At 39.3% G+C, this 21,312-nt stretch overlaps 1 protein-coding gene across 1 annotated transcript in view; it reads right to left on the bottom strand.

The window, feature by feature from the left end:
- LOC137352249 (mucin-22-like) overlaps nucleotides 1-21,312 on the bottom strand; it is a 45,845-nt gene that overhangs the window by 2,409 nt on the left and 22,124 nt on the right. Inside the window, exons 25-49 of the mRNA XM_068017905.1 lie at nucleotides 20,698-20,940; nucleotides 20,466-20,600; nucleotides 19,246-19,428; nucleotides 19,018-19,149; nucleotides 17,813-18,055; nucleotides 17,581-17,715; nucleotides 16,361-16,543; nucleotides 16,133-16,264; nucleotides 14,928-15,170; nucleotides 14,696-14,830; nucleotides 13,248-13,379; nucleotides 12,043-12,285; nucleotides 11,811-11,945; nucleotides 10,363-10,494; nucleotides 9,158-9,400; nucleotides 8,926-9,060; nucleotides 7,478-7,609; nucleotides 6,273-6,515; nucleotides 6,041-6,175; nucleotides 4,593-4,724; nucleotides 3,388-3,630; nucleotides 3,156-3,290; nucleotides 1,708-1,839; nucleotides 503-745; nucleotides 271-405 (exon numbers count right to left, since the gene is read on the bottom strand). Of these exons, the coding sequence (XP_067874006.1) occupies nucleotides 271-405; nucleotides 503-745; nucleotides 1,708-1,839; nucleotides 3,156-3,290; nucleotides 3,388-3,630; nucleotides 4,593-4,724; nucleotides 6,041-6,175; nucleotides 6,273-6,515; nucleotides 7,478-7,609; nucleotides 8,926-9,060; nucleotides 9,158-9,400; nucleotides 10,363-10,494; nucleotides 11,811-11,945; nucleotides 12,043-12,285; nucleotides 13,248-13,379; nucleotides 14,696-14,830; nucleotides 14,928-15,170; nucleotides 16,133-16,264; nucleotides 16,361-16,543; nucleotides 17,581-17,715; nucleotides 17,813-18,055; nucleotides 19,018-19,149; nucleotides 19,246-19,428; nucleotides 20,466-20,600; nucleotides 20,698-20,940 (4,314 nt within the window). The remainder of the gene's footprint in view (nucleotides 1-270; nucleotides 406-502; nucleotides 746-1,707; nucleotides 1,840-3,155; nucleotides 3,291-3,387; nucleotides 3,631-4,592; nucleotides 4,725-6,040; nucleotides 6,176-6,272; nucleotides 6,516-7,477; nucleotides 7,610-8,925; nucleotides 9,061-9,157; nucleotides 9,401-10,362; nucleotides 10,495-11,810; nucleotides 11,946-12,042; nucleotides 12,286-13,247; nucleotides 13,380-14,695; nucleotides 14,831-14,927; nucleotides 15,171-16,132; nucleotides 16,265-16,360; nucleotides 16,544-17,580; nucleotides 17,716-17,812; nucleotides 18,056-19,017; nucleotides 19,150-19,245; nucleotides 19,429-20,465; nucleotides 20,601-20,697; nucleotides 20,941-21,312) is intronic.

Genomic DNA, 21,312 nt, shown 5'->3' with positions numbered 1-21,312 from the left:
GTTTTTTCTGATGTCATTTGATGTGAAGCTTCTGTAAAGGGAAGATGGCTGTATAATTTGCAGTCAACATGTTGATGTGTTTGAAGAGCAAAAGGAAAATGTAGCTAAATGCTTCAATTTAGGTGGATGCAACTGACAGGATACGAGTTGCAGTTGTGCCATCTGTAGCACTTGAAGCAATGGAGATATTAGCAGGAAGATTCGAGAATCAGTATTACAAAAAACGATTGTAATCATCACTGAATATTGGTAACATTGATTACTCCCTACCTGATGTTACTGCTGTTGAACCAGTGTGGGATGGAGATGAAACTGTTGTAGTTTGCTTTGACTTTGTGGTCACACTAGCTTTTGCTAGTGTAGTTGTCGAAGAAGAGGAAACTGTTGTGGTTGCAGTTGAGCCAGCTGTAGATATGGAAGATGCAGAAACATTTTGAAGAAAGTGAGAGAAAGATACCAATGAAGGTCCGAGGTATTCAACAATAATTACTCATGTACTTACGTGAAGAAGATGTTTGTCTCTGGGTCACGGGCCGAGATGAACCTGTTGGAATATCCGTTGACACTTTGGAGGCAGAGATGGATACATTTGTGGTAGAAGTAGATGAAGTTGTTGCAGATGTTGAATGAGATGAGACTTCTGGATGTGTTGTTGTGTCAGCTATATTAATGCAGAAGAAGATACATTTACCAGAGACCCTGAACACGTCAGTAACTAACACCTTGTTGTTTATCATGATTGTCCCTGATTAATGTAAGAAATTGATTACATGATACAATTGTTCATGACCACGTTGATGGGAAAGATCAAAATGTTGGAGTTCCGTTGAATCTGCCGAGGTTGAGTTAGCTTTGTTTTTGTACCAACATTTGGAGATGTTGCAGTTACAGTTATTTGCTGCTGTTGACATTTAAACTGTGGGGAGACTTGCAGTTAGTTCTTCGAAATATTTGTAAGGAAAAGGTGTGTTGAGTGAAATTGATGACTGTCAGGGATAGTTATTGCACAGTTGAAGTGAGTGTTGTTGACCCATTGGAGCAAAGAGATGAAATTGTTTGCGTTGCAAATGAGTGTGTTTTAAATTTGCCAATAAAGGAACATTTGGAAGAAAATATGAGAAAGAGATGTTAATCATAAATAATGTGACAATAATTTGTCTTAGACTGAACTTAGTTATAGCTTTCTTGAAGTAAACTTTGGTGCCTGTGTGGAGGAAAAAGTTGCAATTGCAGCTGACTCAGCGGAGGCTAATTCTGGGATTAGTGTAGTGGAAAATACTGATGGTTTTGAATTTGGTGTTGTGGCCACTGTTAATTTTAATGGAGAGCCAGCATAATTAAGGAAATGCCAGAACCAATAATAAGCAAAAATTCCTCGGCGATCTTTGATTAGAGGGAGAGGCATAGCTGATGTAATTGTTGATGATTCACTTGTTGCTGCAGTTGTTTCTAATGTCATTAGATCTGAAGCATCTGCAAAGATGGTTTTATAATTCACGGCTGACATGTGGATGTGTTTGAAAAGCATAACAGAAATGGAGCTAAGTGCAGCTGTGAATGTGGATGTGACAGACGGAGTTAGATTTGCAGTTGTGTCACCTGCATAACTTCAAGCAATGGAGATATTTTCTTGAGATCTGAGAAAAGACTACAAGTGAGAACAATGTTAAGAGTCAGTGACCAGTGGCAGCATTGATGATACCTTACCTGATGTTACTGTTATTGAACCTGTGTGGGATGGAGATGAAACTGTTGCAGTTTGCTTTGATTTTGTGGTCATTGATTCTGCAACTGCAGTTGTGGAAGAAGAGGAAACTGTTGTGGTTGCAGTTGAGCCTCCTGTAGATATGGAAGATGCAGAAACATTTGAAGAATGTGAGAGAAAGATAGCAATGAAGGCTCATGGTTTTCCCCAATTATTCTTCATGTACTTACGTGAAGAAGAAATTTGTGTCTGAGTCAAGGGCCGAGATGAACCCGTTGGAATGTCCGTTGACCCTTTGGAGGCTGAGCTGAATATCGTAGTCATAGAAACAGCTGAAATTGTTGGAGTTGCAGGTGATTCTGTTACTGTAAATGTTGAAAGAGACGAGACTTCTGGAGGTCTTGCTGTGTCAGCTATATTAATGAGGAAAAAGACATGTCTGCCAGAATGCCTGAACACATGAGTAACTAATCCCTTGTCACTTATAATGAGTGACCCTGATTAAAGTAAGAAATTGATTCCATGATACAAACGCCCATGACTACGTTGAGGAGATAGATCAAAATATCAGTGTTCCCGTTGACTCTGCCGAGGTTGTAGTGCATTTGGAGATTTTGGAGTTACAGTTATACCTGCTGTAGACATTTGAACAGGGGAGCGATTTGCATTTAGCTCTTAGAAATATTCATGAGGAAAAGGTGTGTTGAGAGAAATCGATGACTATCAGGGTATAGATATTCCACAGCGGAAGTGAGTGTTGTTGAACCTTTGCTGCAAATGAAGGAAAAACTGTTGGAGATGCAGATGAGTGTGCATTGAATTTGCCAATAAAGAGTCATTTGGAAGAACATATAAGTAAGAGATGCTTTTAATTACCGATGGTGATAATAATTTGTCTAAAACGGAACTTAATTATTTCTTTCTTGAAATAGGTTTTGGCGCCTGTGTGGAGGAAAGTGCTATAAGTGCAGCTGACTGAGTGGAGGCTGATTCGGGGATTGATGTACTCGAAAACCCTGATGGCTTTGAATTTGGTGTTGTGCCAGCCATAAATGTCAAAGGAGAGCCAGCACAATTAAGAGAATACCAGATACTGTTATAAGCAATAATTCCAGAGCAATCTATGATTAGAGGCAAAAATACACCTGATGTAATTGTTGCTGAATCACTGCTTGCTGCAGTTTTTTCTGATGTCATTTGATGTGAAGCTTCTGTAAAGGGAAGATGGCTGTATAATTTGCAGTCAACATGTTGATGTGTTTGAAGAGCAAAAGGAAAATGTAGCTAAATGCTTCAATTTAGGTGGATGCAACTGACAGGATACGAGTTGCAGTTGTGCCATCTGTAGCACTTGAAGCAATGGAGATATTAGCAGGAAGATTCGAGAATCAGTATTACAAAAAACGATTGTAATCATCACTGAATATTGGTAACATTGATTACTCCCTACCTGATGTTACTGCTGTTGAACCAGTGTGGGATGGAGATGAAACTGTTGTAGTTTGCTTTGACTTTGTGGTCACACTAGCTTTTGCTAGTGTAGTTGTCGAAGAAGAGGAAACTGTTGTGGTTGCAGTTGAGCCAGCTGTAGATATGGAAGATGCAGAAACATTTTGAAGAAAGTGAGAGAAAGATACCAATGAAGGTCCGAGGTATTCAACAATAATTACTCATGTACTTACGTGAAGAAGATGTTTGTCTCTGGGTCACGGGCCGAGATGAACCTGTTGGAATATCCGTTGACACTTTGGAGGCAGAGATGGATACATTTGTGGTAGAAGTAGATGAAGTTGTTGCAGATGTTGAATGAGATGAGACTTCTGGATGTGTTGTTGTGTCAGCTATATTAATGCAGAAGAAGATACATTTACCAGAGACCCTGAACACGTCAGTAACTAACACCTTGTTGTTTATCATGATTGTCCCTGATTAATGTAAGAAATTGATTACATGATACAATTGTTCATGACCACGTTGATGGGAAAGATCAAAATGTTGGAGTTCCGTTGAATCTGCCGAGGTTGAGTTAGCTTTGTTTTTGTACCAACATTTGGAGATGTTGCAGTTACAGTTATTTGCTGCTGTTGACATTTAAACTGTGGGGAGACTTGCAGTTAGTTCTTCGAAATATTTGTAAGGAAAAGGTGTGTTGAGTGAAATTGATGACTGTCAGGGATAGTTATTGCACAGTTGAAGTGAGTGTTGTTGACCCATTGGAGCAAAGAGATGAAATTGTTTGCGTTGCAAATGAGTGTGTTTTAAATTTGCCAATAAAGGAACATTTGGAAGAAAATATGAGAAAGAGATGTTAATCATAAATAATGTGACAATAATTTGTCTTAGACTGAACTTAGTTATAGCTTTCTTGAAGTAAACTTTGGTGCCTGTGTGGAGGAAAAAGTTGCAATTGCAGCTGACTCAGCGGAGGCTAATTCTGGGATTAGTGTAGTGGAAAATACTGATGGTTTTGAATTTGGTGTTGTGGCCACTGTTAATTTTAATGGAGAGCCAGCATAATTAAGGAAATGCCAGAACCAATAATAAGCAAAAATTCCTCGGCGATCTTTGGTTAGAGGGAGAGGCATAGCTGATGTAATTGTTGATGATTCACTTGTTGCTGCAGTTGTTTCTAATGTCATTAGATCTGAAGCATCTGCAAAGATGGTTTTATAATTCACGGCTGACATGTGGATGTGTTTGAAAAGCATAACAGAAATGGAGCTAAGTGCAGCTGTGAATGTGGATGTGACAGACGGAGTTAGATTTGCAGTTGTGTCACCTGCATAACTTCAAGCAATGGAGATATTTTCTTGAGATCTGAGAAAAGACTACAAGTGAGAACAATGTTAAGAGTCAGTGACCAGTGGCAGCATTGATGATACCTTACCTGATGTTACTGTTATTGAACCTGTGTGGGATGGAGATGAAACTGTTGCAGTTTGCTTTGATTTTGTGGTCATTGATTCTGCAACTGCAGTTGTGGAAGAAGAGGAAACTGTTGTGGTTGCAGTTGAGCCTCCTGTAGATATGGAAAATGCAGAAACATTTGAAGAATGTGAGAGAAAGATAGCAATGAAGGCTCATGGTTTTCCCCAATTATTCTTCATGTACTTACGTGAAGAAGAAATTTGTGTCTGAGTCAAGGGCCGAGATGAACCCGTTGGAATGTCCGTTGACCCTTTGGAGGCTGAGCTGAATATCGTAGTCATAGAAACAGCTGAAATTGTTGGAGTTGCAGGTGATTCTGTTACTGTAAATGTTGAAAGAGACGAGACTTCTGGAGGTCTTGCTGTGTCAGCTATATTAATGAGGAAACAGACATGTCTGCCAGAATGCCTGAACACATGAGTAACTAATCCCTTGTCACTTATAATGAGTGACCCTGATTAAAGTAAGAAATTGATTCCATGATACAAATGCCCATGACTACGTTGAGGAGATAGATCAAAATATCAGAGTTCCCGTTGACTCTGCCGAGGTTGTAGTGCATTTGGAGATGTTGGAGTTACAGTTATACCTGCTGTAGACATTTGAACAGGGGAGCGATTTGCATTTAGCTCTCAGAAATATTCATGAGGAAAAGGTGTGTTGAGAGAAATCGATGACTATCAGGGTATAGATATTCCACAGCGGAAGTGAGTGTTGTTGAACCTTTGCTGCAAATGAAGGAAAAACTGTTGGAGATGCAGATGAGTGTGCATTGAATTTGCCAATAAAGAGTCATTTGGAAGAACATATAAGTAAGAGATGCTTTTAATTACCGATGGTGATAATAATTTGTCTAAAACGGAACTTAATTATTTCTTTCTTGAAATAGGTTTTGGCGCCTGTGTGGAGGAAAGAGCTATAAGTGCAGCTGACTGAGTGGAGGCTGATTCGGGGATTGATGTACTCGAAAACCCTGATGGCTTTGAATTTGGTGTTGTGCCAGCCATAAATGTCAAAGGAGAGCCAGCACAATTAAGAGAATACCAGATACTGTTATAAGCAATAATTCCAGAGCAATCTATGATTAGAGGCAAAAATACACCTGATGTAATTGTTGCTGAATCACTGCTTGCTGCAGTTTTTTCTGATGTCATTTGATGTGAAGCTTCTGTAAAGGGAAGATGGCTGTATAATTTGCAGTCAACATGTTGATGTGTTTGAAGAGCAAAAGGAAAATGTAGCTAAATGCTTCAATTTAGGTGGATGCAACTGACAGGATACGAGTTGCAGTTGTGCCATCTGTAGCACTTGAAGCAATGGAGATATTAGCAGGAAGATTCGAGAATCAGTATTACAAAAAACGATTGTAATCATCACTGAATATTGGTAACATTGATTACTCCCTACCTGATGTTACTGCTGTTGAACCAGTGTGGGATGGAGATGAAACTGTTGTAGTTTGCTTTGACTTTGTGGTCACACTAGCTTTTGCTAGTGTAGTTGTCGAAGAAGAGGAAACTGTTGTGGTTGCAGTTGAGCCAGCTGTAGATATGGAAGATGCAGAAACATTTTGAAGAAAGTGAGAGAAAGATACCAATGAAGGTCCGAGGTATTCAACAATAATTACTCATGTACTTACGTGAAGAAGATGTTTGTCTCTGGGTCACGGGCCGAGATGAACCTGTTGGAATATCCGTTGACACTTTGGAGGCAGAGATGGATACATTTGTGGTAGAAGTAGATGAAGTTGTTGCAGATGTTGAATGAGATGAGACTTCTGGATGTGTTGTTGTGTCAGCTATATTAATGCAGAAGAAGATACATTTACCAGAGACCCTGAACACGTCAGTAACTAACACCTTGTTGTTTATCATGATTGTCCCTGATTAATGTAAGAAATTGATTACATGATACAATTGTTCATGACCACGTTGATGGGAAAGATCAAAATGTTGGAGTTCCGTTGAATCTGCCGAGGTTGAGTTAGCTTTGTTTTTGTACCAACATTTGGAGATGTTGCAGTTACAGTTATTTGCTGCTGTTGACATTTAAACTGTGGGGAGACTTGCAGTTAGTTCTTCGAAATATTTGTAAGGAAAAGGTGTGTTGAGTGAAATTGATGACTGTCAGGGATAGTTATTGCACAGTTGAAGTGAGTGTTGTTGACCCATTGGAGCAAAGAGATGAAATTGTTTGCGTTGCAAATGAGTGTGTTTTAAATTTGCCAATAAAGGAACATTTGGAAGAAAATATGAGAAAGAGATGTTAATCATAAATAATGTGACAATAATTTGTCTTAGACTGAACTTAGTTATAGCTTTCTTGAAGTAAACTTTGGTGCCTGTGTGGAGGAAAAAGTTGCAATTGCAGCTGACTCAGCGGAGGCTAATTCTGGGATTAGTGTAGTGGAAAATACTGATGGTTTTGAATTTGGTGTTGTGGCCACTGTTAATTTTAATGGAGAGCCAGCATAATTAAGGAAATGCCAGAACCAATAATAAGCAAAAATTCCTCGGCGATCTTTGATTAGAGGGAGAGGCATAGCTGATGTAATTGTTGATGATTCACTTGTTGCTGCAGTTGTTTCTAATGTCATTAGATCTGAAGCATCTGCAAAGATGGTTTTATAATTCACGGCTGACATGTGGATGTGTTTGAAAAGCATAACAGAAATGGAGCTAAGTGCAGCTGTGAATGTGGATGTGACAGACGGAGTTAGATTTGCAGTTGTGTCACCTGCATAACTTCAAGCAATGGAGATATTTTCTTGAGATCTGAGAAAAGACTACAAGTAAGAATAATGTTAAGAGTCAGTGACCAGTGGCAGCATTGATGATACCTCACCTGATGTTACTGTTATTGAACCTGTGTGGGATGGAGATGAAACTGTTGCAGTTTGCTTTGATTTTGTGGTCATTGATTCTGCAACTGCAGTTGTGGAAGAAGAGGAAACTGTTGTGGTTGCAGTTGAGCCTCCTGTAGATATGGAAAATGCAGAAACATTTGAAGAATGTGAGAGAAAGATAGCAATGAAGGCTCATGGTTTTCCCCAATTATTCTTCATGTACTTACGTGAAGAAGAAATTTGTGTCTGAGTCAAGGGCCGAGATGAACCCGTTGGAATGTCCGTTGACCCTTTGGAGGCTGAGCTGAATATCGTAGTCATAGAAACAGCTGAAATTGTTGGAGTTGCAGGTGATTCTGTTACTGTAAATGTTGAAAGAGACGAGACTTCTGGAGGTCTTGCTGTGTCAGCTATATTAATGAGGAAAAAGACATGTCTGCCAGAATGCCTGAACACATGAGTAACTAATCCCTTGTCACTTATAATGAGTGACCCTGATTAAAGTAAGAAATTGATTCCATGATACAAACGCCCATGACTACGTTGAGGAGATAGATCAAAATATCAGAGTTCCCGTTGACTCTGCCGAGGTTGTAGTGCATTTGGAGATTTTGGAGTTACAGTTATACCTGCTGTAGACATTTGAACAGGGGAGCGATTTGCATTTAGCTCTTAGAAATATTCATGAGGAAAAGGTGTGTTGAGAGAAATCGATGACTATCAGGGTATAGATATTCCACAGCGGAAGTGAGTGTTGTTGAACCTTTGCTGCAAATGAAGGAAAAACTGTTGGAGATGCAGATGAGTGTGCATTGAATTTGCCAATAAAGAGTCATTTGGAAGAACATATAAGTAAGAGATGCTTTTAATTACCGATGGTGATAATAATTTGTCTAAAACGGAACTTAATTATTTCTTTCTTGAAATAGGTTTTGGCGCCTGTGTGGAGGAAAGTGCTATAAGTGCAGCTGACTGAGTGGAGGCTGATTCGGGGATTGATGTACTCGAAAACCCTGATGGCTTTGAATTTGGTGTTGTGCCAGCCATAAATGTCAAAGGAGAGCCAGCACAATTAAGAGAATACCAGATCCTGTAATAAGCAATAATTCCAGAGCAATCTATGATTAGAGGCAAAAATACACCTGATGTAATTGTTGCTGAATCACTGCTTGCTGCAGTTTTTTCTGATGTCATTTGATGTGAAGCTTCTGTAAAGGGAAGATGGCTGTATAATTTGCAGTCAACATGTTGATGTGTTTGAAGAGCAAAAGGAAAATGTAGCTAAATGCTTCAATTTAGGTGGATGCAACTGACAGGATACGAGTTGCAGTTGTGCCATCTGTAGCACTTGAAGCAATGGAGATATTAGCAGGAAGATTCGAGAATCAGTATTACAAAAAACGATTGTAATCATCACTGAATATTGGTAACATTGATTACTCCCTACCTGATGTTACTGCTGTTGAACCAGTGTGGGATGGAGATGAAACTGTTGTAGTTTGCTTTGACTTTGTGGTCACACTAGCTTTTGCTAGTGTAGTTGTCGAAGAAGAGGAAACTGTTGTGGTTGCAGTTGAGCCAGCTGTAGATATGGAAGATGCAGAAACATTTTGAAGAAAGTGAGAGAAAGATACCAATGAAGGTCCGAGGTATTCAACAATAATTACTCATGTACTTACGTGAAGAAGATGTTTGTCTCTGGGTCACGGGCCGAGATGAACCTGTTGGAATATCCGTTGACACTTTGGAGGCAGAGATGGATACATTTGTGGTAGAAGTAGATGAAGTTGTTGCAGATGTTGAATGAGATGAGACTTCTGGATGTGTTGTTGTGTCAGCTATATTAATGCAGAAGAAGATACATTTACCAGAGACCCTGAACACGTCAGTAACGAACACCTTGTTGTTTATCATGATTGTCCCTGATTAATGTAAGAAATTGATTACATGATACAATTGTTCATGACCACGTTGATGGGAAAGATCAAAATGTTGGAGTTCCGTTGAATCTGCCGAGGTTGAGTTAGCTTTGTTTTTGTACCAACATTTGGAGATGTTGCAGTTACAGTTATTTGCTGCTGTTGACATTTAAACAGTGGGGAGACTTGCAGTTAGTTCTTCGAAATATTTGTAAGGAAAAGGTGTGTTGAGTGAAATTGATGACTGTCAGGGATAGTTATTGCACAGTTGAAGTGAGTGTTGTTGACCCATTGGAGCAAAGAGATGAAATTGTTTGCGTTGCAAATGAGTGTGTTTTAAATTTGCCAATAAAGGAACATTTGGAAGAAAATATGAGAAAGAGATGTTAATCATAAATAATGTGACAATAATTTGTCTTAGACTGAACTTAGTTATAGCTTTCTTGAAGTAAACTTTGGTGCCTGTGTGGAGGAAAAAGTTGCAATTGCAGCTGACTCAGCGGAGGCTAATTCTGGGATTAGTGTAGTGGAAAATACTGATGGTTTTGAATTTGGTGTTGTGGCCACTGTTAATTTTAATGGAGAGCCAGCATAATTAAGGAAATGCCAGAACCAATAATAAGCAAAAATTCCTCGGCGATCTTTGGTTAGAGGGAGAGGCATAGCTGATGTAATTGTTGATGATTCACTTGTTGCTGCAGTTGTTTCTAATGTCATTAGATCTGAAGCATCTGCAAAGATGGTTTTATAATTCACGGCTGACATGTGGATGTGTTTGAAAAGCATAACAGAAATGGAGCTAAGTGCAGCTGTGAATGTGGATGTGACAGACGGAGTTAGATTTGCAGTTGTGTCACCTGCATAACTTCAAGCAATGGAGATATTTTCTTGAGATCTGAGAAAAGACTACAAGTGAGAACAATGTTAAGAGTCAGTGACCAGTGGCAGCATTGATGATACCTTACCTGATGTTACTGTTATTGAACCTGTGTGGGATGGAGATGAAACTGTTGCAGTTTGCTTTGATTTTGTGGTCATTGATTCTGCAACTGCAGTTGTGGAAGAAGAGGAAACTGTTGTGGTTGCAGTTGAGCCTCCTGTAGATATGGAAAATGCAGAAACATTTGAAGAATGTGAGAGAAAGATAGCAATGAAGGCTCATGGTTTTCCCCAATTATTCTTCATGTACTTACGTGAAGAAGAAATTTGTGTCTGAGTCAAGGGCCGAGATGAACCCGTTGGAATGTCCGTTGACCCTTTGGAGGCTGAGCTGAATATCGTAGTCATAGAAACAGCTGAAATTGTTGGAGTTGCAGGTGATTCTGTTACTGTAAATGTTGAAAGAGACGAGACTTCTGGAGGTCTTGCTGTGTCAGCTATATTAATGAGGAAACAGACATGTCTGCCAGAATGCCTGAACACATGAGTAACTAATCCCTTGTCACTTATAATGAGTGACCCTGATTAAAGTAAGAAATTGATTCCATGATACAAATGCCCATGACTACGTTGAGGAGATAGATCAAAATATCAGAGTTCCCGTTGACTCTGCCGAGGTTGTAGTGCATTTGGAGATGTTGGAGTTACAGTTATACCTGCTGTAGACATTTGAACAGGGGAGCGATTTGCATTTAGCTCTCAGAAATATTCATGAGGAAAAGGTGTGTTGAGAGAAATCGATGACTATCAGGGTATAGATATTCCACAGCGGAAGTGAGTGTTGTTGAACCTTTGCTGCAAATGAAGGAAAAACTGTTGGAGATGCAGATGAGTGTGCATTGAATTTGCCAATAAAGAGTCATTTGGAAGAACATATAAGTAAGAGATGCTTTTAATTACCGATGGTGATAATAATTTGTCTAAAACGGAACTTAATTATTTCTTTCTTGAAATAGGTTTTGGCGCCTGTGTGGAGGAAAGAGCTATAAGTGCAGCTGACTGAGTGGAGGCTGATTCGGGGATTGATGTACTCGAAAACCCTGATGGCTTTGAATTTGGTGTTGTGCCAGCCATAAATGTCAAAGGAGAGCCAGCACAATTAAGAGAATACCAGATACTGTTATAAGCAATAATTCCAGAGCAATCTATGATTAGAGGCAAAAATACACCTGATGTAATTGTTGCTGAATCACTGCTTGCTGCAGTTTTTTCTGATGTCATTTGATGTGAAGCTTCTGTAAAGGGAAGATGGCTGTATAATTTGCAGTCAACATGTTGATGTGTTTGAAGAGCAAAAGGAAAATGTAGCTAAATGCTTCAATTTAGGTGGATGCAACTGACAGGATACGAGTTGCAGTTGTGCCATCTGTAGCACTTGAAGCAATGGAGATATTAGCAGGAAGATTCGAGAATCAGTATTACAAAAAACGATTGTAATCATCACTGAATATTGGTAACATTGATTACTCCCTACCTGATGTTACTGCTGTTGAACCAGTGTGGGATGGAGATGAAACTGTTGTAGTTTGCTTTGACTTTGTGGTCACACTAGCTTTTGCTAGTGTAGTTGTCGAAGAAGAGGAAACTGTTGTGGTTGCAGTTGAGCCAGCTGTAGATATGGAAGATGCAGAAACATTTTGAAGAAAGTGAGAGAAAGATACCAATGAAGGTCCGAGGTATTCAACAATAATTACTCATGTACTTACGTGAAGAAGATGTTTGTCTCTGGGTCACGGGCCGAGATGAACCTGTTGGAATATCCGTTGACACTTTGGAGGCAGAGATGGATACATTTGTGGTAGAAGTAGATGAAGTTGTTGCAGATGTTGAATGAGATGAGACTTCTGGATGTGTTGTTGTGTCAGCTATATTAATGCAGAAGAAGATACATTTACCAGAGACCCTGAACACGTCAGTAACTAACACCTTGTTGTTTATCATGATTGTCCCTGATTAATGTAAGAAATTGATTACATGATACAATTGTTCATGACCACGTTGATGGGAAAGATCAAAATGTTGGAGTTCCGTTGAATCTGCCGAGGTTGAGTTAGCTTTGTTTTTGTACCAACATTTGGAGATGTTGCAGTTACAGTTATTTGCTGCTGTTGACATTTAAACTGTGGGGAGACTTGCAGTTAGTTCTTCGAAATATTTGTAAGGAAAAGGTGTGTTGAGTGAAATTGATGACTGTCAGGGATAGTTATTGCACAGTTGAAGTGAGTGTTGTTGACCCATTGGAGCAAAGAGATGAAATTGTTTGCGTTGCAAATGAGTGTGTTTTAAATTTGCCAATAAAGGAACATTTGGAAGAAAATATGAGAAAGAGATGTTAATCATAAATAATGTGACAATAATTTGTCTTAGACTGAACTTAGTTATAGCTTTCTTGAAGTAAACTTTGGTGCCTGTGTGGAGGAAAAAGTTGCAATTGCAGCTGACTCAGCGGAGGCTAATTCTGGGATTAGTGTAGTGGAAAATACTGATGGTTTTGAATTTGGTGTTGTGGCCACTGTTAATTTTAATGGAGAGCCAGCATAATTAAGGAAATGCCAGAACCAATAATAAGCAAAAATTCCTCGGCGATCTTTGATTAGAGGGAGAGGCATAGCTGATGTAATTGTTGATGATTCACTTGTTGCTGCAGTTGTTTCTAATGTCATTAGATCTGAAGCATCTGCAAAGATGGTTTTATAATTCACGGCTGACATGTGGATGTGTTTGAAAAGCATAACAGAAATGGAGCTAAGTGCAGCTGTGAATGTGGATGTGACAGACGGAGTTAGATTTGCAGTTGTGTCACCTGCATAACTTCAAGCAATGGAGATATTTTCTTGAGATCTGAGAAAAGACTACAAGTAAGAATAATGTTAAGAGTCAGTGACCAGTGGCAGCATTGATGATACCTCACCTGATGTTACTGTTATTGAACCTGTGTGGGATGGAGATGAAACTGTTGCAGTTTGCTTTGATTTTGTGGTCATTGATTCTGCAACTGCAGTTGTGGAAGAAGAGGAAACTGTTGTGGTTGCAGTTGAGCCTCCTGTAGATATGGAAAATGCAGAAACATTTGAAGAATGTGAGAGAAAGATAGCAATGAAGGCTCATGGTTTTCCCCAATTATTCTTCATGTACTTACGTGAAGAAGAAATTTGTGTCTGAGTCAAGGGCCGAGATGAACCCGTTGGAATGTCCGTTGACCCTTTGGAGGCTGAGCTGAATATCGTAGTCATAGAAACAGCTGAAATTGTTGGAGTTGCAGGTGATTCTGTTACTGTAAATGTTGAAAGAGACGAGACTTCTGGAGGTCTTGCTGTGTCAGCTATATTAATGAGGAAAAAGACATGTCTGCCAGAATGCCTGAACACATGAGTAACTAATCCCTTGTCACTTATAATGAGTGACCCTGATTAAAGTAAGAAATTGATTCCATGATACAAACGCCCATGACTACGTTGAGGAGATAGATCAAAATATCAGAGTTCCCGTTGACTCTGCCGAGGTTGTAGTGCATTTGGAGATTTTGGAGTTACAGTTATACCTGCTGTAGACATTTGAACAGGGGAGCGATTTGCATTTAGCTCTTAGAAATATTCATGAGGAAAAGGTGTGTTGAGAGAAATCGATGACTATCAGGGTATAGATATTCCACAGCGGAAGTGAGTGTTGTTGAACCTTTGCTGCAAATGAAGGAAAAACTGTTGGAGATGCAGATGAGTGTGCATTGAATTTGCCAATAAAGAGTCATTTGGAAGAACATATAAGTAAGAGATGCTTTTAATTACCGATGGTGATAATAATTTGTCTAAAACGGAACTTAATTATTTCTTTCTTGAAATAGGTTTTGGCGCCTGTGTGGAGGAAAGTGCTATAAGTGCAGCTGACTGAGTGGAGGCTGATTCGGGGATTGATGTACTCGAAAACCCTGTTGGCTTTGAATTTGGTGTTGTGCCAGCCATAAATGTCAAAGGAGAGCCAGCACAATTAAGAGAATACCAGATACTGTTATAAGCAATAATTCCAGAGCAATCTATGATTAGAGGCAAAAATACACCTGATGTAATTGTTGCTGAATCACTGCTTGCTGCAGTTTTTTCTGATGTCATTTGATGTGAAGCTTCTGTAAAGGGAAGATGGCTGTATAATTTGCAGTCAACATGTTGATGTGTTTTAAGAGCAAAAGGAAAATGTAGCTAAATGCTTCAATTTAGGTGGATGCAACTGACAGGATACGAGTTGCAGTTGTGCCATCTGTAGCACTTGAAGCAATGGAGATATTAGCAGGAAGATTCGAGAATCGGTATTACAAAAAACGATTGTAATCATCACTGAATATTGGTAACATTGATTACTCCCTACCTGATGTTACTGCTGTTGAACCAGTGTGGGATGGAGATGAAACTGTTGTAGTTTGCTTTGACTTTGTGGTCACACTAGCTTTTGCTAGTGTAGTTGTCGAAGAAGAGGAAACTGTTGTGGTTGCAGTTGAGCCAGCTGTAGATATGGAAGATGCAGAAACATTTTGAAGAAAGTGAGAGAAAGATACCAATGAAGGTCCGAGGTATTCAACAATAATTACTCATGTACTTACGTGAAGAAGATGTTTGTCTCTGGGTCACGGGCCGAGATGAACCTGTTGGAATATCCGTTGACACTTTGGAGGCAGAGATGGATACATTTGTGGTAGAAGTAGATGAAGTTGTTGCAGATGTTGAATGAGATGAGACTTCTGGATGTGTTGTTGTGTCAGCTATATTAATGCAGAAGAAGATACATTTACCAGAGACCCTGAACACGTCAGTAACTAACACCTTGTTGTTTATCATGATTGTCCCTGATTAATGTAAGAAATTGATTACATGATACAATTGTTCATGACCACGTTGATGGGAAAGATCAAAATGTTGGAGTTCCGTTGAATCTGCCGAGGTTGAGTTAGCTTTGTTTTTGTACCAACATTTGGAGATGTTGCAGTTACAGTTATTTGCTGCTGTTGACATTTAAACTGTGGGGAGACTTGCAGTTAGTTCTTCGAAATATTTGTAAGGAAAAGGTGTGTTGAGTGAAATTGATGACTGTCAGGGATAGTTATTGCACAGTTGAAGTGAGTGTTGTTGACCCATTGGAGCAAAGAGATGAAATTGTTTGCGTTGCAAATGAGTGTGTTTTAAATTTGCCAATAAAGGAACATTTGGAAGAAAATATGAGAAAGAGATGTTAATCATAAATAATGTGACAATAATTTGTCTTAGACTGAACTTAGTTATAGCTTTCTTGAAGTAAACTTTGGTGCCTGTGTGGAGGAAAAAGTTGCAATTGCAGCTGACTCAGCGGAGGCTAATTCTGGGATTAGTGTAGTGGAAAATACTGATGGTTTTGAATTTGGTGTTGTGGCCACTGTTAATTTTAATGGAGAGCCAGCATAATTAAGGAAATGCCAGAACCAATAATAAGCAAAAATTCCTCGGCGATCTTTGATTAGAGGGAGAGGCATAGCTGATGTAATTGTTGATGATTCACTTGTTGCTGCAGTTGTTTCTAATGTCATTAGATCTGAAGCATCTGCAAAGATGGTTTTATAATTCACGGCTGACATGTGGATGTGTTTGAAAAGCATAACAGAAATGGAGCTAAGTGCAGCTGTGAATGTGGATGTGACAGACGGAGTTAGATTTGCAGTTGTGTCACCTGCATAACTTCAAGCAATGGAGATATTTTCTTGAGATCTGAGAAAAGACTACAAGTGAGAACAATGTTAAGAGTCAGTGACCAGTGGCAGCATTGATGATACCTTACCTGATGTTACTGTTATTGAACCTGTGTGGGATGGAGATGAAACTGTTGCAGTTTGCTTTGATTTTGTGGTCATTGATTCTGCAACTGCAGTTGTGGAAGAAGAGGAAACTGTTGTGGTTGCAGTTGAGCCTCCTGTAGATATGGAAAATGCAGAAACATTTGAAGAATGTGAGAGAAAGATAGCAATGAAGGCTCATGGTTTTCCCCAATTATTCTTCATGTACTTACGTGAAGAAGAAATTTGTGTCTGAGTCAAGGGCCGAGATGAACCCGTTGGAATGTCCGTTGACCCTTTGGAGGCTGAGCTGAATATCGTAGTCATAGAAACAGCTGAAATTGTTGGAGTTGCAGGTGATTCTGTTACTGTAAATGTTGAAAGAGACGAGACTTCTGGAGGTCTTGCTGTGTCAGCTATATTAATGAGGAAAAAGAGATGTCTGCCAGAATGCCTGAACACATGAGTAACTAATACCTTGTCACTTATAATGAGTGACCCTGATTAAAGTAAGAAATTGATTCCATGATACAAATGCCCATGACTACGTTGAGGAGATAGATCAAAATATCAGAGTTCCCGTTGACTCTGCCGAGGTTGTAGTGCATTTGGAGATTTTGGAGTTACAGTTATACCTGCTGTAGACATTTGAACAGGGGAGCGATTTGCATTTAGCTCTTAGAAATATTCATGAGGAAAAGGTGTGTTGAGAGAAATCGATGACTATCAGGGTATAGATATTCCACAGCGGAAGTGAGTGTTGTTGAACCTTTGCTGCAAATGAAGGAAAAACTGTTGGAGATGCAGATGAGTGTGCATTGAATTTGCCAATAAAGAGTCATTTGGAAGAACATATAAGTAAGAGATGCTTTTAATTACCGATGGTGATAATAATTTGTCTAAAACGGAACTTAATTATTTCTTTCTTGAAATAGGTTTTGGCGCCTGTGTGGAGGAAAGAGCTATAAGTGCAGCTGACTGAGTGGAGGCTGATTCGGGGATTGATGTACTCGAAAACCCTGATGGCTTTGAATTTGGTGTTGTGCCAGCCATAAATGTCAAAGGAGAGCCAGCACAATTAAGAGAATACCAGATACTGTTATAAGCAATAATTCCAGAGCAATCTATGATTAGAGGCAAAAATACACCTGATGTCATTGTTGCTGAATCACTGCTTGCTGCAGTTTTTTCTGATGTCATTTGATGTGAAGCTTCTGTAAAGGGAAGATGGCTGTATAATTTGCAGTCAACATGTTGATGTGTTTTAAGAGCAAAAGGAAAATGTAGCTAAATGCTTCAATTTAGGTGGATGCAACTGACAGGATACGAGTTGCAGTTGTGCCATCTGTAGCACTTGAAGCAATGGAGATATTAGCAGGAAGATTCGAGAATCAGTATTACAAAAAACAATGGTAATCATCACTGAATATTGGTAGCATTGATTACTCCCTACCTGATGTTACTGCTGTTGATCCAGTGTGGGATGGAGATGAAACTGTTGTAGTTTGCTTTGACTTTGTGGTCACACTAGCTTTTGCTAGTGTAGTTGTCGCAGAAGAGGAAACTGTTGTGGTTGCAGCTGAGCCAGCTGTAGATATGGAAGATGCAGAAACATTTTGAAGAAAGTGAGAGAAAGATACCAATGAAGGTCCGAGGTATTCAACAATAATTACTCATGTACTTACGTGAAGAAGATGTTTGTCTCTGGGTCACGGGCCGAGATGAACCTGTTGGAATATCCGTTGACACTCTGGAGGCAGAGATGGATACATTTGTGGTAGAAGCAGATGAAGTTGTTGCAGCAGTTGAATGAGATGAGACTTCTGGATGTGTTGTTGTGTCAGCTATATTAATGCAGAAGAAGATACATTTACCAGAGACCCTGAACACGTCAGTAACTAACACCTTGTTGTTTATCATGATTGTCCCTGATTAATGTAAGAAATTGATTACATGATACAATTGTTCATGACCATGTTGATGGGAAAGATCAAAATGTTGGAGTTCCGTTGAATCTGCCGAGGTTGAGTTAGCTTTGTTTTTGTACCATCATTTGGAGATGTTGCAGTTACAGTTATTTGCTGCTGTTGACATTTAAACTGTGGGGAGACTTGCAGTTAGTTCTTCGAAATATTTGTAAGGAAAAGGTGTGTTGAGTGAAATTGATGACTGTCAGGGATAGTTATTGCACAGTTGAAGTGAGTGTTGTTGACCCATTGGAGCAAAGAGATGAAATTGTTTGCGTTGCAAATGAGTGTGTTTTAAATTTGCCAATAAAGGAACATTTGGAAGAAAATATGAGAAAGAGATGTTAATCATAAATAATGTGACAATAATTTGTCTTAGACTGAACTTAGTTATAGCTTTCTTGAAGTAAACTTTGGTGCCTGTGTGGAGGAAAAAGTTGCAATTGCAGCTGACTCAGCGGAGGCTAATTCTGGGATTAGTGTAGTGGAAAATACTGATGGTTTTGAATTTGATGTTGTGGCCAGTGTTAATGTTAAAGGAGAGCCAGCATAATTAAGGAAATGCCCGACCAATAATAAGCAAAAATTCCTCGGCGATCTTTGATTAGAGGGAGAGGCATAGCTGATGTAATTGTTGATGATTCACTTGTTGCTGCAGTTGTTTCTAATGTCATTAGATCTGAAGCATCTGCAAAGATGGTTTTATAATTCACGGCTGACATGTGGATGTGTTTTAAATGCTGAACAAAAATGTAGCTAAGTGCAGCTGTGAATGTGGATGTGAAAGACGGAGTTAGATTTGTAGTTGTGCCACCTGCATAACTTCAAGCAATGGAGATATTTTCTTGAAGATCTGAGAAAAGACTACAAGTGAGAACAATGTTAAGAGTCAGTGACCAGTGGCAGCATTGATGATACCTTACCTGATGTTACTGTTATTGAACCTGTGTGGGATGTAGATGAAACTGTTTTAGTTTGCTTTGATTTTGTGGTGATTGAGTCTGCAACTGTAGTTGTGGAAGAAGAGGAAACTGTTGTGTTTGCAGTTGAGCCTCCTGTAGATATGGAAGATGCAGAAACATTTGAAGAATGTGAGAGAAAGATAGCAATGAAGGCTCATGGTTTTCCCCAATTATTCTTCATGTACTTACGTGAAGAAGAAATTTGTGTCTGAGTCAAGGGCTGAGATGAACCCGTTGGAATGTCCGTTGATCCTTTGGAGGCTGAGCTGAATATCGTAGTCATAGAAACAGATGAAATTGTTGGAGTTGCAGGTGATTCTGTTCCTGTAAATTTTGAAAGAGACGAGACTTCTGGAGGTCTTGCTGTGTCAGCTATATTAATGAGGAAAAAGAGATGTCTGCCAGAATGCCTGAACACATGAGTAACTAATACCTTGTCACTTATAATGAGTGACCCTGATTAAAGTAAGAAATTGATTCCATGATACAAACGCCCATGACTACGTTGAGGAGATAGATCAAAATATCAGTGTTCCCGTTGACTCTGCCGAGGTTGTAGTGCATTTGGAGATTTTGGAGTTACAGTTATACCTGCTGTAGACATTTGAACAGGGGAGCGATTTGCATTTAGCTCTTAGAAATATTCATGAGGAAAAGGTGTGTTGAGAGAAATCGATGACTATCAGGGTATAGATATTCCACAGCGGAAGTGAGTGTTGTTGAACCTTTGCTGCAAATGAAGGAAAAACTGTTGGAGATGCAGATGAGTGTGCATTGAATTTGCCAATAAAGAGTCATTTGGAAGAACATATAAGTAAGAGATGCTTTTAATTACCGATGGTGATAATAATTTGTCTAAAACGGAACTTAATTATTTCTTTCTTGAAATAGGTTTTGGCGCCTGTGTGGAGGAAAGTGCTATAAGTGCAGCTGACTGAGTGGAGGCTGATTCGGGGATTGATGTACTCGAAAACCCTGTTGGCTTTGAATTTGGTGTTGTGCCAGCCATAAATGTCAAAGGAGAGCCAGCACAATTAAGAGAATACCAGATACTGTTATAAGCAATAATTCCAGAGCAATCTATGATTAGAGGCAAAAATACACCTGATGTAATTGTTGCTGAATCACTGCTTGCTGCAGTTTTTTCTGATGTCATTTGATGTGAAGCTTCTGTAAAGGGAAGATGGCTGTATAATTTGCAGTCAACATGTTGATGTGTTTTAAGAGCAAAAGGAAAATGTAGCTAAATGCTTCAATTTAGGTGGATGCAACTGACAGGATACGAGTTGCAGTTGTGCCATCTGTAGCACTTGAAGCAATGGAGATATTAGCAGGAAGATTCGAGAATCGGTATTACAAAAAACGATTGTAATCATCACTGAATATTGGTAACATTGATTACTCCCTACCTGATGTTACTGCTGTTGAACCAGTGTGGGATGGAGATGAAACTGTTGTAGTTTGCTTTGACTTTGTGGTCACACTAGCTTTTGCTAGTGTAGTTGTCGAAGAAGAGGAAACTGTTGTGGTTGCAGTTGAGCCAGCTGTAGATATGGAAGATGCAGAAACATTTTGAAGAAAGTGAGAGAAAGATACCAATGAAGGTCCGAGGTATTCAACAATAGTTACTCATGTACGTACGTGAAGAAGATGTTTGTCTCTGGGTCACGGGCCGAGATGAACCTGTTGGAATATCCGTTGACACTTTGGAGGCAGAGATGGATACATTTGTGGTAGAAGTAGATGAAGTTGTTGCAGATGTTGAATGAGATGAGACTTCTGGATGTGTTGTTGTGTCAGCTATATTAATGCAGAAGAAGATACATTTACCAGAGACCCTGAACACGTCAGTAACTAACACCTTGTTGTTTATCATGATTGTCCCTGATTAATGTAAGAAATTGATTACATGATACAATTGTTCATGACCACGTTGATGGGAAAGATCAAAATGTTGGAGTTCCGTTGAATCTGCCGAGGTTGAGTTAGCTTTGTTTTTGTACCAACATTTGGAGATGTTGCAGTTACAGTTATTTGCTGCTGTTGACATTTAAACTGTGGGGAGACTTGCAGTTAGTTCTTCGAAATATTTGTAAGGAAAAGGTGTGTTGAGAGAAATTGATGACTGTCAGGGATAGTTATTGCACAGTTGAAGTGAGTGTTGTTGACCCATTGGAGCAAAGAGATGAAATTGTTTGCGTTGCAAATGAGTGTGTTTTAAATTTGCCAATAAAGGAACATTTGGAAGAAAATATG

The sequence above is a fragment of the Heterodontus francisci genome, chromosome 1 (assembly GCF_036365525.1).
Source record: "Heterodontus francisci isolate sHetFra1 chromosome 1, sHetFra1.hap1, whole genome shotgun sequence".
NCBI lineage: Eukaryota > Metazoa > Chordata > Chondrichthyes > Heterodontiformes > Heterodontidae > Heterodontus > Heterodontus francisci.
The sequence above is the reverse complement of the archived record's forward strand: the minus strand, read 5'-3'. Positions and strand labels throughout refer to the sequence as shown.